The sequence below is a fragment of the Aulonocara sp. 'chitande type north' Nkhata Bay genome, linkage group LG2, assembly GCF_057382095.1.
Source record: "Aulonocara sp. 'chitande type north' Nkhata Bay isolate Kocher_YH1m ecotype deep benthic linkage group LG2, A_spYH_male_GT1.1, whole genome shotgun sequence".
Classification (NCBI taxonomy): domain Eukaryota; kingdom Metazoa; phylum Chordata; class Actinopteri; order Cichliformes; family Cichlidae; genus Aulonocara; species Aulonocara sp. 'chitande type north' Nkhata Bay.
In genome coordinates, this window is record NC_141345.1 from 18,717,441 (window position 1) to 18,736,678 (window position 19,238).

Genomic DNA, 19,238 nt, shown 5'->3' on the forward strand with positions numbered 1-19,238 from the left:
AGAGAGAACCAAATCAATCTTATGTCATTGACCGGCCACTAAGTGTTGTGCGTGCAAGCGACACTGCATTCCTTAAACACACATTTACCACCTAACTGAGCTGCTGCACTGCCATTTGTCAGTTTTGCCCTGCATTGTATGTATGTGTGTGTGTGTTTGTGTGTGCATATGTTGTTCTCACACATGATAGGGTCTGCTGCACCTGAGCGCTGCTGGCTGGTAAATGCAGATAACCCTTTTTACTTGTTATATATAAAGCGGGTATTCCACAGATGAAATGTATTCCTTCCTTTTGCTCACAAAAATCTACGAAGTTATATTTATGCATCGCTTATGAGCCATATATCTACAGGTGCAGGCTGCTAAGCAGTAAAAGGTCATCTGGACAGGAATTTAGTTTGAATTTATTGCAAAGAAATATAAATAAGGCTTGATAGTATTGTTTTATTATGAGGGTTAATATGCTGTAATATACAAAGATTAGAAGTGAAAGGTTTTATTGCCTAGGAAACAACAGTTGGAAATACAAATGGGCCGAGTTGAGTCGGCATAAACCTCCAGACAGGGCAGCGAGGTCATAAATTAACCCTTTGCTGCAAATTCTGTGAATGTTCAAGGAGTCATATTTTATTTTTATTTTTGTTTATGTAAACAATGTACAAAATGTTTTGCCACCTAAATGTGCTTTATCTCTTTCTCTCTCTCTCTCTCTCTCTCTCTATATATATATATATATAGAGAGAGAGAGAGAGAGAGAGACATATGGATTATATCTATATATCAATATATGGATTGTTATAGTAAATATAACAATGATAACAATGTAATCATAATAATTAATTATCATTTCTCTTATATGAGAATCAGCCACGTAGGCAGCTAATGCATGAGAGCTGCTCTTGTAATGTACAAGCTAAAGCTACTCGTGGATTTTTATTTATTTATTTTTTGTTTTTAAGACAGAGAGTCGTGTCTTCTTACCTTCTACTTATTATTATTACCTTTTACTGTTGTTGTGTGGTGTTTTGGAGCCTTGTCAGACTTGTGTTTATTAAAATGTGCTTTATAAATCAATTGGATTGAGCAGGTGTAAAGTCTAATAATGATCAGTGGTGGGGTCCATACGCAAAAAAAGATGTATTACACATTAGTTGTTACTGTTCTTAAAGGTAAAGCAGTACGCTACTTGCTCACCAAAGAAAGTTACACTATTACTATTACTTTCACACTACCCCATTAAAATGCCCCTACAGTTCCACACACCAACAGAAATCCTGATAAGGACATTCTTTTAGTTTTTATGAATAAACCCAAAACTAACAACAGAAAGCAAAGTTGAAAACCAGCCCAAAGCTACTTCAAAGTGATGTAATATAAGAACCATGTACAAATAGAAACAGAGGCTATAAGTCTGACTGCTTGTAGTCAGACTTGTTAAACTTTAACTTTAACAAGTCCCTTTGTTACTTGTTAAAGTTCAGATTCTGGCCGTGAGGCTGTGGTCAGGATTCACTCAGTTTTAACGTCATTCTGGGTTTTTGGCTAGCTTAGTGTTAGCATGGTTTTAGTGCAGATACTTGCAGAGCCAAATTGTGTTAGCAATAAATGCAGTTGTTTCTTTCCTGGATGCCATTTGTGTTTCACCATTATGCTTGTTGTTGCAAAAAAATAAAATAAACATAATGTCCATATCACCACCCCTCAAAAATCGCGCCATCATTTTCTTTCTCTGGTACACAAACTGAAATTATTGTAGCTTGAGTGTCCAGGAAGAAAAAAACATGTCTGTTTGCTTTTTTTTTTTCTTTTGTTTGTTCACCGTTTGTAGAACCTTGTAATACAAGTAACAACATAACTGTAACTGCAACAGTAATTCAGTAAACTAAATACTGATTCACCACAAATATAGCTTAAGCCCTGCTAGAGGTAGCTAGCTTAGCAGAGAAAAAGTCTTACTGTTCTACCATATAAGCATTGGCTCTTGTGTATGGTTTAGTAAATTTATATCAGAAATCAAATACAAAATCACAAAAATAGTCATTTCAGTGTTTGTTTGTTTGCAAACCTCTTCAGCTGTTACACAAATTAATGGTGTATTTCTGTCTCCACTGAGATACAGACACTCATTATGTTTAGCAACTAGCGCACGCAGGCTAACGCCTAAGGTTAGGGAATATTCTATGTGGTACTATAACAAAGCTAGCCAACTCAGGTTACATGGTTAGAATATAAAAGAAAACGTTTTCATTTGTTAGCTAATGCTCTAACTCCTGATCAGTTCTCAGCAGTGCAACAGAAAGTCCAATCTCACCCAAATATGAAATGGCTATGATGTCTTCATACTAACTTTGACTGTCCAACAAGATTCTCCTCATCTCAGGGAGATCCGTCCTACTCAATTCAACGTCCACCACATTTGTTAACATGTTGGAGATCTTACATGTGTTTATTTATTTATACATAATGACCATGCCTTCGTAATCCCAACCAAGTGGCTCTGGTGCTTAAACCAAACCAAAGCATGAAAAAGGTAAAAAAAAAAGTGCTTTCCTAAAATCTGAAAAGAGAAGGCAAACTCAAGTCTCCTTACTGAGAGCCATCTTTCAGTAAAGCCAGTACAAATCTTCCCTCCGCTTTTGAATAGAGGCTCTCTGGTTTCTGGAATAGCTGGAGCCTCATCACCACATAATGCATTCGTAAGAGTTTGTGGTCATTTCAGAGATCAAGCCGGCGAGGACAGGTTTTTCCCTTCCAGTTCTAGAAACTCTGGTTAAAAGACTACTAGCCTGTACAGCTTCACTTACAGCTGAAGCCATGACTGTCACTACAGCATAGCAAAGTTATTCATATCAACAGAATTTTGATTGGCTGGAGGAGTATAGCCCCAGCCAGTAGGAGTCAGGGTCATGGATGCAAATTTAATGAAGGCTAATAACTCCAAAAAAGAAGAAGAAGAGAGAGAGGACAGAGGGGAATCTAGACTGTGAAGAAAAAATGTATCCAAGCCTTGGTGAGTAAAACTTGGCAGACATTTTTTTGTAATTGAGTCAGTATTTCTCCTTCGTATTTCACGAATGCAATCCAAAGCAAAATTGTCAGCATGCGTGCACAAACCATGTTTTTCCTAATTTTATTAGATCATTTTCAAAACACAGTCCCGCTCATCTAGAACCATTATGATCCTTTTCAAGCACATTTAGCATTTCTAATGCTTTGTTTCAGTAACAACACATATTTTCCCTAAATCTGAAATGTCTCTTATGTGATTATATTTGCTGACATTCAATGGACCGTAGCAGAATTTGGATAACATTTCCCGACAGTCTCTTCCATAATGATAGCACGCAGCCAAACTCTACTTTGTGTGAACAAAAGGAGAAATTTCATCACCGTATGAATTTGCAAAAATGCCACCACACTGTGAAGATATTAGCATAACAGGTATTAGAAATGCTAATATGTGTGCAAATCACGAAAACGTATAGAGAGATGCTGTGCACAGGTACACAGAGGGATAAACCTGAAAGTGTGTGGCATGTGTGTGCGTTTGAATGATGGGGGGTGCGAGGGCAGGGAGGTGAAAGAGGAAGACGCCGTGTGTGTGTGCATGCATTAAAACAGAGGATTTTCTTGTCAGAGTAGCAGGGTTGGGGATTAGTTTAGGATCTGACTGAGACATAGGAAAAGGAGGGCTGATGACTTTAGCCACATAAAGAGATGACTGGGCAAATATGAGCATGTGCATCAATATCAGCAGTGAACATATTATAGCTACACCCAGCAGGGAGAGAGAGAAAAACATCCAGCAGACAACTGTGAAGATTTTATTTGTTTATGCACGACTGCAGGGAAGGAAATTAACATTGGTGTATTGAAACTGTTCCTATGGAAGATCTTTATGCTTCCCCAATCTGCAGATTCATATGCCAGAATAGATGCAAGTGACACACACACACACACCCTGGTGAAAGACAGGCACTAAAATAACCTCTGTTCCAGCTGGTGGACTGCTGAGGCCCCTGCTGGGCTGTTTTAATGGGGAAAATTAGCCAAGCAGAAAGGTGGATCCTGTTTGTTATGCTCCACTGTCCCCCCCTTCCACACAGTCGGCCAAGGAGGCATCCTCTGTTGTCCTCTCTCTCTGTGTATCTGCGAGCTCTCTTGACACTGTGCATCTCCACCAGCTGCTGCTGCCTCCGTGCATCCCTCTCCTCCTGCCTCCACACTCTGCCAGGCACAGATACATGCAGGACATTTACGCGAGCACCGAAAGACACGCACGCGCACTCACACAACAGTGGAAGCCCAGTCTGCATCTGGGATCTAAAAATCACAAAACCTGCCAAGGGATTAATCCTTTAATATTTTATAATTTTATATACATTAACCCGCTCCTGCACGCGTGCTCACCAGCAACGATCCCTCTCACAGGAAAACGCAGAGGGGAGAACGCTGTGAGGAGGGGGAAAAAAACGAAAACGTGCAAACAAATGAGACGTTTGCATGATACGGGAGTCAGACTGAACAGGGCGAGACTGAGCGAAAAGAGAGAGAAGTGAGAGAGTAAAGGATGAGTGGAGGATATGCAGAGGGCTGAAAAGCTTCTTTGTTCTGGATGCCCTTGAGACAGCTGACATTGCCACAATAAGACCTTCATTCAGAGGGAAGGAGCCGTCAGCAAGCGTCAGCAAGGAAAGAGCAAGAGTCGGATTTAGTACTTTTGGCATACTGATATGTTTATAGTATGCAGAGGTGATGCCATGTTGGGTTTGTTTTTGTAAAAGGCAAATTCTCACGTTTCATCAGCATTCACATTAACTAGCAGTCTCTTCCTACTACGTGAGTTTAAAACCACCATTTCTACCTTTCCCCAACTCATCCACATCAACCAGAGAGATCCAACTGGGCCGGAAGCACAAAAGACAGATTAGCAAACTTCCAGAGCCTTTATGATACATAGGATACAGAATTTTTATGTCTTTCCAGACTACTGCTGAGAAGTGATGGCATAAAAGCTTGTAATACCCAACTAAACCTAGAAACTGCCAAAGTGACTTGTGGTGGGTATAGGGTAGGCCAAGATGGCAGCCGCCACTGCTGTTAGGGACACACTTGCCCACATCCAATCTGTTTACCTAGATCTGTCACGAAAGCCTTCCCAAACTCACACTTTGCCAAGTTTGAGGTGAAAGAGCTGCAAAAGTTGCTAGAGTGGCAATAGATATATCCAGGTACAAATTGCAGGATGGAAGGTCACTCAAGACAGTGTTCATAAGCTGGTAAAAAATGGCTGTTGGGTTACATATCCCAAATGCCATCACAGTGTATTGTAAATGTTGACAAAGAGTTTGCTGTGGCTTTTTATGACAGTGGGATCATCATGGGCGGAAACACAGTTGTGATGTGACTTGTGATTGATGGTCAAATCTGTGCTGCCATTCAATCATTTGTTGGTCAAAGCTATGACCTGCATGACCATGAAATAATCTGCAGCAGAGTTTGGCTGTAAGTCACAGCTAGATGCTAAATCATCACAAGTTTCTGGTTGTGCAAAACATTTTGATTCTGATCGAAGGGCCTTTACACTTACAGAGAAGGAGGATAGGAACAGTGTGATCATTTAGAGGCTCACCTGCCATGCAAACACACCCGGAGTTGTTGCATGTGCTAGGAGCCAGCTTACAGCGTCTAGCATTTTCTATCTGAGCGCGACTTAAGAGTGCAAAAGTGTTTTGGGGGGTTTCCAATCAGAAGAAAGCTGGTTTAAAGATACAGCATGTAAAACTGTTGGACATGATTAAATTGCAGATTGCAGTCAACTAAATTCTGATTTCTTACTTCGCCCACATCAAGTGTATAATCTTAACAAGTCCGGCTATCATTTATTTGTAGTGAGGGTAGGCTGTCAGTCCGATGTTTACCTCAGATGGTGTCCATGTCTGTTTATTCTTTGTGAAAGGAACACGTTGATAAGTCTGTGAAGTTCACTTGTGTCCGGTGACAGTGATACTGAGATGAGTCATTGAGGATATCCTGAACTTTCCTCTCAGTAAGCGCTCCTGTTTTTGTTAGCTGCTAATATCCTCTGCTAGCTGTTGTTAGCCTCTGCTAGCTACCGTTACTGCTCCTATGTTTTTTTAATGGATTGATTCTAAGTTCATGAACATCAACATAATTTGTTGGAATACGCAGTGACATACTAAACTATGTATATTTATGATTACAACATTCTTTTTTTCAATTAAATAACCTCAAAAAATGGCTGACTGGAGCTTTAGAGAGTAAAGCGTGCTAATAGCTAAAGACAGAGGCTGAACTGTGTCACTGCTTTTGAACTGGGAATTATGCAAAGTAACTCTATTCAATGGATCGAATAAAATATTATTATTATTATTATTTCCCAGAAGGGACAGAGTATGTAATCAGTTCTGTTTGTTTGCCTGTGTATTTGTTAGCAGTTTAGCATTCACAGTTTTCAAGATATCATTTGGTCTGATGGTAGATACCAAAATCAGCTCAAGATGATTTAATTTTCTTAGAAATCCCATAATTTCTTACAGATGGCCTGCAAACTTCACAACAATAAACTAGGCCTTGTGGAACATGTGTACCTAGGCTGGAAAAACATTTGACCTTGACCTTCACTGTTAGCGTCCAAAGTCAAAGTTAACCTTGAAAGAAAATTTCAAGAAACCAAATATGAAAGGGCACGGAGAGTGCTGCACAACACACTTTTTTTCAGTGCCATAACTGATGCCATAACTTCACAAACTCACACACTGCATGAATATATCTTAAAACCTCAAGTTTTTATAGCTTTTAGAAGCCAAAGATTTCAGCTAATTCCTCTCCAACCATATGTGTAACGAAGATGACAAATACACCATTTTAGTATGCAATGCTTCATTGTCATAGGTTAAAGGGCAGGGTAGCATGAATTAGGAAAAAGTTTAGTCTCCTTTGGGTTAACCCTAACCCTCCAACATTGTGTGACTTTGTTGCAAAATTCACAAATCTCCCCAAAAATGGTGCCAAAAAACAAACGAAAAAACAAAACAGCTGCAATCAAACTGGATTTTTCTTCAAGTTTTGAGTATTTTCTCAACACTTAACCCCACTTGCAGAAATACAGAGGGAGGTTAGCAAGTTTAAATTTATGTTTTCATTATCAACAGCATCACTGAGCCGCTTCTGGTTTTTACTGTGGTTCTGTCCAGCTCCTTACTTGCTGCCCGACTTGGTCACATCCTGTATCCCATGCACACTAACAAACCTCACACACAAACACACTTTCGAAATCTGAGAGTGTGTTAGGCCTCTCTTCCTCCTCACCCAAAGTTCCTGGCCCCAGGGGGTGGAGGGTCTCTACACCGGTCTTACACATCCAACTCAAACACACACACACACACTGGCAGCAGACCACATCAGAGGGGGTCCATTCCTCCCCGAGTCCACAGGTCTCTGGATAAACATATTATTCTGGATTAAATGTTTCCCATATTTGTTATTCTTCCCTTCGAGACTCCAGGTGGAATTGGTATGAAACCAAAAATCATATGTACATTCCTTTGAAGGAAAGCGCTGGTGCCGAGGGGGAATGCTCGGAACCGGGATCGAGAATTCCCTTTCGGAGTAAGAACTTGTAACAACATTTGTGCAGATTTTTCGATTGCCCCACATTCTTCGTTACACATCTAACAAAGGCTCCGCTGTGTTGTCCACAAGTGGTCTTTTCCCCTTTCAAACTCATGCTGCACTGCTACACAGCCATCTCTACAAATCCAGGAAGTGTGTGTGTGTGTGTGTGTGTGTGTGTGTGTGTGTGTGTGTGTGTGTGTGTGTGTGTGTGTGTGCTCCATGGAGGTCCACTCCTGGCTCTGAATCAGATCAAATTGGTTCAAGAGGCGCTGACCCTCGCAGGGATGCTGCAGTATGTGGGTATAATTTACTCTCGTGCAGTTTGAGCAGCGATAGAAGGTGACAGCCGAGCAGCAGCTTCAGCCACTGCGAGGCCTAAATGTAAGACTTTAGATGCAGGAGCTGATCACCGAGTCCTGTTCAATTATTATGTTCAGATTACTGCCAGAGCCTCTTGCCCTATCAGAGCCCAGGTTATAGCCTTGGGCGAGCCAGTAGGAGAGGTGATGATGTGGAGTGGGAGATCACAGTCTGCCCACTTTATGGCCCCTGTGGCAATGGTAATAGTATCTGAGCTGTAATGATGGACTGCTGGATGGACACACATGTTGCGCCAACTTCTTCAATTTTCAGTAGCTGCGAGAAAGCCTTTCAATTAATAAAAGAAAGACGTGTTCCGTGTTCGGATATTAGCAGTCAGCAGCCCATCCTGCGCAATCTGATGCTCTTGAACGATCTCCAGCGTCGGCCTCCTGCATGCTAATTCAACTGTGGGCCAAAGCAGGGACACACAATAGCAGAGAAATCTATAAACCCAAAAAGACAGCGTGTTTGTTTCTCCCCAACGTGTTTATTTTCGCAAACTGCGTCGCCCCCAACTCGGGACGTGTGTTGTCGACAGAGTGTTCTTGCTTCGATGTGTTTGATGTCTCTCTTGCTCTCTCTCTGTCTCACTCTCATAGGCCCTGGAGACACCGTTGCTCATGCATAATCACCGTATGCGTCTTTCTGATGTGCCTCTGTGTGCCGCTGGTGGAGGTTAATGCGCAGAGCTGCACATGCAGAAAACACAGTCCCGAATTAGAGACAAGCAAAAAAATCCCCAAAAAGCACAACTTTGCATTTCCGACGAACGGCGAAGAACGAGGTGAACAGAGGCAGAGGGGAGTTTTGCGTCGTTTATTGAGGTGATGTAAGTACCAGGACAGCTCTCCGGGCTTGTGTGTCATTTAGCATTCTGCTGTGATAAACAACTGGATTGATTATGATGGTTTAAACACAGCATACACTGTGCTTTGCTTAATAAAACCATCTACCGCTGTAATTCATCATCCTTACCGTTACACTGAGCTGGGAAATCAGGGGGAGGTGACGGGATCTGAGGGAGGAAAGCAACGCTCACGTAGGGGGCAAAGAGGTCATGAGGTGTGTGTGTGTGTGTGTGTGTGTGTGTGTGTGTGTGTGTGTGTGTGTGTGTGTGTGTGTGTGTGTGTGTGTGTGTGTGTGTGTGTGTGTGATGGCAGCATCACCAGTCCTCCAGGGCTCAGCAGGCTAATTAATAATGAATCCCAGAGAGTCTGTGTTTGAAATGCAGATGTGCAACTGCCGGCTCCGCCTGCTCCTTCAGAGGGACCTGTGTGTGTGTGTGTGTGTGTGTGTGTGTGTGTGTGTGTGTGTGTGTGTGTGTGTGTGTGTGTGTGTGGCTTTGTAGGCCACAAGGGAAGGAATGTTGTGCTGGCTGGTTGTTTAGCTGTGCCAGAGAACTTGCTCATATTCTACATAAAATTCAGCAGGGCCATTCATTAAACGCAGACTGCGTTTGACTTTTGAGGGTGATTTGAAGGAAAACTCGGCAAGAGGAAAGGTAGATCTTTAGTGGATAAGTTCTCGCCCTTCTTTTCTGCTCCGGAGTCCTTTTCTCCTGCTCGTTGGTGCCATCAAAGGCCTCAGAAACACCCCCAACTCCTCCTCCCCAAGCTCTCGGCTCTCAATGCAGAAGAGGAGCAGAAGAAGGGCATGTGGACGAGGAGCTGGAGAGGGTCTGAAGAGCATACATCACATTTCTGTAGACTCTTACTCTTCTTCATGGGTCTCTTTTAAAGATATTCTGTGTTTATGTTCACGTGTGTCTGTGTGAACAGTTTGAAGTTTAACATATGCTAATGTTATGTAGATCTTTTTCTCTTTTTTTTTTTTACCAGCTGTGGTGCCTTCACTGACCCAGGAACAATATTCTAGCCTCTTCTGCAAACAGCACCTGTAACACACACACACACAGACACACACACAGAGCAGTGAATAATCTCTTTGACAAACATTACCTTTGTTTGACAGAAGGCAAGAGGGACAAACAGTTTCTATTTTTTTCGGGCGTTTCAAATCCTTGCAGATAGAGAAAAAATAATAATAACAATAATAATAATATTCCAACAGTTGCTTTTGCAGAGAGTGTTTGTTCTCTGCGTGTAAAGACTGAAGACGTTTCGGGGAGCTGAAAGACTCCCTGACCCCGGGCCTGTGTGTGTTGTTTTGACTGAATTCATTTTCTAATTAACTACAAACCCAAAAACAATTTTACGCTGGGATTCGCATCATAGTTGGAATACTAATATCCACACCTTAGACATTTATTCAAAGTCTTTGCTGGACTCTGTGTCCTTCTGAATCCTCCAGGAAAATTAAATGACTTCATTTTAGAGGGACTTTGCAATTTAAACATTATTTTGATTGCATATTTCTGTATTTTACTTTACTTATTACTTTAAAAATGATATAGTCATGATGCTTGATTAATTGTGTATTGGTTCTTTTTCATTTTGTATTTTTAGGACATCTGTTTATGTGGGGAAAACAATATAAATAATAATAATAACAACAAGAAAAACAGACAAAATAACTATTAACCTGATCCCCATAGCCTGAGACTGCTAAATAGATTCATTGAACCTATCTGCATGAAATTTTCCACTGCTTTTTAAATTTAATCTAAGATCTCCCTCCCCAAATCTGTTCACTGCACCTTTCCTACACAGATTAAATAAATGTTAGAGGTCACAGGAAGCAGGAAAGGTCTTGTTAATCTCTGTTTGAGGGGGGAAATTTTCAAAATAAAAGTAACATTTTATAAAAATTTGTTCTTAATGAATGACACATTTTGTGTTGCTGCAGTGCTAAAGCTCTGATCACCAGTGCCCATGTTAGACGTTATCTACCCCCGTTATCTACCCCCCCCCCCCCCCCCCCCCCCGCCCCATAAATAACATAATGGACTTTTCCGGTGGAAAATCTGAAAATGGGATAACCTTCACATAGATTTGTTTCCACAAAAGTCTTCATTCTAAACCTGTTGAAGACCTTCTCTATGCCATGATGCGCAGATGTCTGACTCTCTCTCTCACACACACACAGTGAGACAAACTGCCTCTTGAACAGTGCAGACCAAACAAACGCACCGGGCCTCATGCATTATGAATGTACATTTACACCGGCGTGCTCTCATGGGGATGAGTTTTAGCTCCACGTCGGCTACACTCACTCACTGGCGTGTCCGATGTGTGTGTGTGTGTGTGTGTGTGTGTGTGTGTGTGTGTGTGTGTGTGTGTGTGTGTGTGTGTGTGTGTGTGTGTGTGTTTAAAACCTCTGCTGGACACAAACACAGAGGTAACAATGGAGTCTGTGACTGACAGCTCCGTGTCAAAACCAGCGCTTTAAAAAAATGATAAATAATTTTTAAAAGACATTTTAGTTTCGGGTGTGTTTCTGTAAAAGACGCCCCCCCCCTCACAAACACACACTCCCCTCCGGTGTCACTATCCTTTATTAGCGACGTCACGGGTTAATGGGGATATCGATTTTACTGTCTGGGAGCTTGTAAAGTGTGCGCGGCGGGTGTCAGGGATGAGAGCACAAGCACAAGTTTAGACTCAGAGGTGACATGGATGGATCGAGATTCCTTTAAAAGAAGCCAAACCAAAGAAACTACAACAACAACAACAACAACAACAATAATAATAATAATAATAATAATAATAATAATAATAATAATAATAATAATAATAATAATAATAATAATAATGATGATGATGATAAAAAATGTGCTTATGAAAAATAAACTACAAGAACCTCATAAATACAAATTAATAAAAGTGTTTTCATCCCCCTTCTTATTTTGATAGGAAACAAGCCGGGAAATAACGTTTATGTCATGCACGCTTCTAACACCGAGGAGCAGAGATTTAAGCTTCGTGGGGAAAGTTTGCAAAGGTCACGACACCAAGTGGCAGGTCCCGCCCCGAGGCCCAGAGCTGTCTCCACAGCAGACTGAGTCTGATTTATAGAAAAGCTACAGCATTAATGTTGTGACCTGAACGGCCAAGATCGAGGCAAAAAAAATAAAAAAACAAAACAAAATAAAACAATATAAAATACTTCACGACTGTCAGCTGCAGTTCTAACCTTGCATATGAAACGCAACTCCACTGTCATTTTTTTTTTAAATAATATTTTTTTGGGGAAAAGCTTCCAAACTATAACAATAAAACTGAAGCACTTGTCAATTATTATAAGAGGAAAAAATGTAACAATGCCTTTAAAGTTAGAAACATCATAGAGCCAAGACTCAGACTCTCCAAAGGAAACCTGTCATGTTGTCTCTCTCTGCTCTGTTCTGCGGCATATATATAATTAAAGTGACCTCACATGAGATATTAATCAGCAGTGCTGAACACAAATGTTGCGCTCGCGAGTGCATGTTTCAAACTTGCAATCAATACGCGGTTTATTAGAGACCTTAATAAACATGACGGTGGATATGACACTCTACTCGCATTCGGTTTTGAGTGAATCTGTTTCTTTTTTTTAGTGTAAATAGAAGCATTTATTTACAGTCCCACGCGTGCCACGCGAGGAAGGAGGGACACTGCTTTTCTTTTCCTTTTTCCTGAAAACTGAATCCATTTTTGTTTTCTTGTTTACCTTATAATTTTATTTTAGTCTGCCTAAATGAAGTCGTGAAACAAATCTATTTATTTCCTTCTCTGCTTATACAGTAAACAGCCCGAGTCAGAAGATAATCACTGGTTAAGACTCGCTTACAGCCGCCAGGCAAACACAAACAAGCCGCTGAACAAACGCTCCACGAAGCAACACTAACACACAAAGACACACACATAAAATAAAAATAAAATGAAGAAATGATAAGTCAGTTAGTTGGAGTTATTTAGCACTAGTGCGCACTGGTTTAAGATAGAGTCTGCAGTGTTAGTGCGTGGTGTAAGTGTAGCAGGGCTGGCTCGGGTTATCTGTGAATGGGCTCTTTATTGGAGGCGCGGAGCGGGGATTTGCCTTTTATTCGCCTCGCTATGGAAACGCGCTCGACGGCAGAAAAATGTTGACGCGAATAAAAGGAATCGGCACAAGGAGCAGTTTCTAGAGAAGCATCTGTTACACTTAGAAACTTAGACTATCGAGAGCAATACAGCCCCCTCTCAAAGTCCCTCTCCTGTCTGCTTTATGCACCACAAAAAAACCCGCAGACTTCATCTTTGTAAAGACCCGAAAATGAAAAAGAAAGAGAAAAAAAATGTTTTTTATATTCAAATTTAGTTCGAGTAAATCTGAATTTAAAATCTTACATTTTGTTCAATTTTTCGTCTTACATATAATTAATTAATTGTTTTTTTCCCAGGAAGATCCTTTTTATTTCTTTTGAAATGGAGACCCCCATCCTCCAAAATCACTTCACGGTGCGTGTCATTTAATATGACACGTATGAAACTGCGGGAGCCGCTACTAACGCTGCGCAATAACTTTATATTTTGCATTTAATTCTCTCCCCCCCACCTCCAGTCCCATAACAGCTCCAAACGAAGCAACCCAATTCAGCAAACTAGGCCACTGGAACAACACTGCCATTCACATCAAATATTCAGCCACTTTCACCCAACTTCCACAGACGCAGACACATAGGGAATTTACACGTAAGGCCGCAGCAGAATGAGAATAAAGACACGACAAAACGTATCTGATTAATTATCCTTCCATCCACAGGCGAATCTACTGCACCATGTAAGAGTTAAGAGAGAAAACATCCTGCCATCCTCACAGCTAACTGCCCGTCTGTCACCCCCACCCCACCACGGTTATCGAGGCCCCGTCCACCCTCCAGCACATCCCTGTCCGAAGTTCTATAGCCCGCGCTCAGCTCACCTTGCTCCGGCCTCCTCCTCTGTCTTCCACCAGCAGCGTGTAGCTCGGCTATACTCGGCGCTCTTTAATGACTTTCTGGTGGCTGCAGCCTTCTTTTATTTCTTCTAAATGTATGAAAATGTATGCAAATTTAAATCAAGCTTAACCTGGGAGCTCGAGCAATATATTTAATGGAATTTCAGACCAATAAGGAGATTGCAACGCAGTCTTCTAATGGCAAATATAATTACGCCGCTAAGTTAGCTCGCTGATTTGCAGATCTTTTTTTCCCCAACTCTGAGAAGACCTGATGAGATTCTTAAATACTGGGAGTGATAAGTGTCTACTGGCTGTGCTCGCGTTTATCTCTTTGAACGTGGGTAACATGGAGACGTTTTCCTTCTGGGAAAATGTGTCAGGTGAGCAGATGTGGATTTTGGGCTCTTGTAGAAATATTATTTCATATCTCTATGTGTTTTATGAATATTCCAGTTTTGGAGAGAAAGACGGCAAGAGTAAAGTCAAACATGTGTGTTATATTTTCACAAGCTCGGGATTATGGATAGCCCGTGCGTAAAGCAATTTTGCCTGAAACACTCTCTCCAGACGTGTCATTCTACAAACACCTGAGGAAATATTCTCCAAGTTAATAATTAGCAGTGAGAACTGCTCTTAGTTTAATTGTATCCTTTTAAATTAAGTGCTGGCACGTCTAAGAAATGCCATTGCGCTTTAATCTCCTTCTTTGCGCGCGCTCAAGGGTGACAGGAGCAGCAATAAACTCGTGCGTAAATCAGTTGGAAACTTTAATTAATAAACAGGAACTGCGCTCCACGCTCACATCATTCCACAGCCAGACCCACTGGACCAGCACTCCGACACACTTCCGGTTCGACAGCCTGTAAACCTTTTCCTACCCGCAGCTCTGCTGCCGGAGGCGGAGGTTTCGGGTGTGCGCCGTCATTGGCGGAGACGTGTCGTCACCGCGTCTCGGTCGGACTGTGAGTGGTGGTGGAGGCTGTCAGTCACTCCCAAGCTGCTGCTGAGCCTCCGGAGAGAGGGAGATGTCAGAGGCTGAGCTGCTCCCTCTCTTCAGTAGCATTAGTGGGGTTGAGCAGCCAGCATGGCCACAGCTGCCTCTAGCCCCTACACCCTGCTCAGTTCCAGTCCCATGATCCACCCGGAGAGCCAGGCCATGCAGCCTGCTAGCCCCTACAGAGGACATCAGAAACTGCTCCAGAGTGACTACCTGCAAAGTGTCCAGAACGGGCACTCCCTCGGGCACCAGTGGGCAAGCAACCTGTCGGAGGGGAGCCCCTGGTCGGCCTCCATGGAGCAGCAGGACGTGAAACCGGGCCGAGAAGACCTCCAGCTCGGCATCATCCATCACCGCTCTCCGCACGTAGCGCATCACTCTCCTCATCACAACAACCATGGCAACCACCCGGGAGCCTGGGGTACTCCGGTGTCCCACAACTCCTCGATCACCAGCGGGCAGCAGATCAACATCTACTCCCAGACGGGCTTCACTGTCAACGGGATGCTGGACCACGGGGGACTCACACCTCCACCCAACCCGCAGGGCCAAGGCATGCACCCGGGCCTCAGGGACACACTTAGCCCCGAGCACAGCGACCTCGGCGGACACCACTGCCACGACCACTCCGACGAGGAAACGCCGACTTCGGACGAGCTGGAGCACTTTGCCAAGCAGTTCAAACAGAGGAGAATCAAACTGGGCTTTACGCAGGCGGACGTGGGTTTGGCTCTGGGCACGCTGTACGGTAACGTCTTTTCCCAAACTACTATCTGCAGGTTCGAGGCTTTGCAGCTGAGCTTTAAAAACATGTGCAAACTAAAGCCGCTGCTGAACAAGTGGCTGGAGGAGGCGGACTCGTCCACGGGCAGCTCCAGCAGTATAGACAAGATAGCAGCTCAGGGGAGAAAGAGGAAGAAGAGGACGTCCATCGAAGTGAGCGTGAAGGGAGTTCTCGAGACGCACTTTCTCAAGTGTCCCAAGCCTTCCGCGCAGGAGATCACGTCGCTGGCGGACTCGCTTCAGTTGGAGAAGGAGGTGGTGCGCGTGTGGTTCTGCAACCGGAGGCAGAAGGAGAAGCGCATGACACCGCCCGGAGAGCAGCCGCCCCACGAGGGACCCTATTCTCACAGCGGGAGCGCGGGAGACGCCTCCTCGTGCCATGATCTCTGACCGAAGCACCTGGAGGAATCCCCCCCACGCCCCCCACCCCCTCCGACACACACCTCCACCTCCACCCGGTGCAGACTCTCGAGCGCTCGGACGCGCGGTGGCACCTTGTAGCCCTCCGCACCTGTCCCGGTACAGACTCGCCCGGATGCCTCCAGCACTGAAACAATAACAGAGATACCTGTTCAGCCTTCGTCATTGTTTTTCCTGCCACGAGGGCATTATCCTATAGCGGCATATCAAACATCACATTCCAGATCACCTTTCTTTTTCTATTTTCTTTTTTGGGAGAGCCCGCCACTTTTTTTTCTCTCCATCACGGATATACATACAAAAAATGTGCCTAATAACCTGCCAGCGCCTTTGGTTTGTGTGTGTGTGTGTATGCGTGTGCGTGTGTGTGTCACCGTTTTTAACATCAGCTCGGTAATAACGATAAGATGGGACTGATGGTTTTGTTTTTATTGTTGTTTTCGTGGCTTTCCTCACACACGCCGTGCTCCCGTTGTACCCACGATCGGCGGCGTGGAACCAGTAATAATAACAACAACACCAATAATAACAATAATAATAATAATAATAATAATAATGTTACTGTTCTTAATTGATTTGTACCAGCACCAGAGGCCATTTTTTACACTCCACCTCACGCTTCCCCCTCGGGCTTTTCCAACGCCTTAGTTCTCCTCATATTTACAGTCATTTACTTTGTAACGTAGAAGATCTGTATTTTTTTTTCTTTTTGTGCATTTGCAACCTTAGGCCCTCATTCCAGCTGTGCAGCCACTCTACATGACTCTTGGAGGACTGTTTTGCTTTCTTTTACTTTTGGCCTGTAGCTTACGAGGGTTGTACGAAGCCACGCGCAGTTGCAGCTCTATTTATTCATTTACTTCTTTTTTTATTTCGATCATCTTCGACCATTTAAACTGTGCGGACTCTGAAAAAGGACAAGAAAGAGCCGAGAGTCTAGAAAGCAACGCTATACACCTGCCTATAATTTTAATGTACGTTCACTATCGAAATTTTATAATCTTAAATACTCCTGTTATTTGGTTTATTTCTTAAGTATTTTTTCGAATATTGTACAGTTTTATATATTACCCTTTTGAAGTCATTAATTTAAATAAATGATCTTAGTTATTCACGCACTTGATTAGCAGTGTTTTAAAAGAAAGAAAAAAGCAAACAAACACGCGAAAAATTTAAAAATCAAAAAACAAAGAAAAAAATTATTTTCAATAAGACTGAATGAACTGTTTCGGCGGTTTTATTCCAAATTTCAATGACAGCTCAAGTAATTATTTATTTTCAGTATAAAGCTTGTATTATGTTTTTGAAATAAACTATGTATGTTGTAATAAACCATTTCTTGCTACAACTGCTCACTGTCCGAAGCAGAAGTCAGCTTCTGATTTTCTTTTTTTTTTTTTTTTTAGAAAAGTAAAGACTATTCAGAAGTTGTTTTTTTAAATCACAGCTTCCTCTTATTGTTATGGAAACAAAGCAATAATTTAAATGAATCACAGCACTTTAAAAAAATATTGCTTTTAAAAGCTTGTATGTAATGTGGAGCATTCTGTGTGGGAAATGGTTCGAGCTGAGCTTGTGATTAATTCTGCAAAGTCACCAGATCAGTCCCTTAATGCTGCTTTCAAACTCTTATATTTAGGTGAATTATATTGTTAGGCCGCGTAACCTTCACTTGGCCTCAATGTCATGTCAAGAGGCATCTTTTGCCAAATAAATAACAAATAAATAAATAAATCTCTACAACTAACAGCTGTAAAATATCCAGTGGTTCACAGAGACCCTGCACTGCAAACTGAGACGTTTTCTCCTGCAGTTCCACTGAAATGTTATTGTCCGGGCCCTCTGCCCTTCTCAATCAGACATGCGTGATTTATCGCCTGGGCCGCTGGGCCTGACAGCAAAACACAATGACACACATATACTCAGACACACACACACACACACACAATCAGAAGCAGATGAATCTCATTTCAAAGGCTATGGCTGTGTATAATTGGCCATGCCAGGGCAAAATAAAGCTGTACTCCCCCTTTAGAAAAAAGAAAGAAAAACATCATAATGCCCCAAAATAATTTAGGGATGGTTTTGGAAATAAGTAGATGCATTCAGTACTGCTTAAATGTTTCAAAAATAGATCTGGAGAGGGAAAGTGAAAGAGGGAGAGGGAGGAGAGGAGAGGCGGAAGGGTGCTAGGCCTTGCCTTGAAATGGGGAGCCTGACTGGAATACTAATGTGTCTGAATTTATGCATCTCCTCAGTCTGCAGCCCTGAGAGGGGGGTGGGGGAGACAGAGAGAGAGAGAGGAGAGAGGAGAGGGAGGAGAAGGGGAAAGAAAAGGGTGTGAGGGTGGAGGTGAAGAGGAGGAGGGGGGGGGGGGGGTAATGTAGAAGAAGAGAAAAGTAAAACCATGGCTGATTGATTCTATCCATCTATTTTAGTCTGAAATAATCCCCAGCTTCTGGGAGGAAGAAAATGACCCTGGAAGGAAGGAAGAACCCAGAAGCCGAGCAAATAAAGCAAAGCAAGCCAAGGTCCACGGCGGCGCTGCGGTATCCTTGAGCCTCTTCCACCTCTCCTTCCCCATGCAAACCCATCCAAATATGTTTTTAAAGAGTAACCAGCACCTCGGCGTGAATAACTTACCAGTTTTAAAAATGACTGACTTGGGGAGATTGTGTAAAGGATATTGAGTAAAGAAGAAGGGAAAAAAGATAACAGGTGCAAGATGAAAGCATACTTCAGAGGTATTGAATGATGAACTTCAGGTAATTATTTTTCAAAAAAAAAAAAGGAGAAAAAAACGCTTCAGGTTGGCTCGGCTCGGCGCTCTGGCAAATAATTGAGCTTCTGAATCAGATCCTGAGTGACTGAGTGACAATAGAGAGGCAGGAGTGGTGAAGTTGTGCAGTAGCAGTTTTGGAGGATGAGCAGAGTTGTTTACGTGCAGATTATAATGGGAGCAGCTGACTCACACCTTTTCTTTTTTTTCATAATTACATCTCTTCTAACCTTTTGTTCTCTTTTAATCTATTCTCTCTTTCAAAGAATCTGTCTGAAAGTTAAACCATTAAATAAACTGTTTTCCTGTATTTTTTATACTGTTACTTTGCCCATAATCATAATAATATTAATACAATCTGTCAAGCTCAGTGAAACGACTGAAACACGTTGTGAT

The 19,238-nt window shown here is 42.5% G+C and overlaps 1 protein-coding gene across 1 annotated transcript; it reads left to right on the forward strand.

The window, feature by feature from the left end:
- The first annotated feature begins 14,938 nt into the window (after positions 1–14,938).
- On the forward strand, positions 14,939–18,305 carry LOC147337639 (POU domain, class 3, transcription factor 4-like). The gene has a single exon (XM_086307451.1). The coding sequence runs from the start codon at positions 14,948–14,950 to the stop codon at positions 16,031–16,033; it is 1,086 nt and encodes a 361-aa protein (XP_086163577.1). The 5' UTR covers positions 14,939–14,947; the 3' UTR covers positions 16,034–18,305.
- The last annotated feature ends 933 nt before the right edge of the window (positions 18,306–19,238 follow it).

Coding starts and splice junctions, on each gene's coding strand:
- LOC147337639 (XM_086307451.1), top strand. CDS start 14,948: ATGGCCACAGCTGCCTCTAGCCCCTACACCCTGCTCAGTTCCAGTCCC.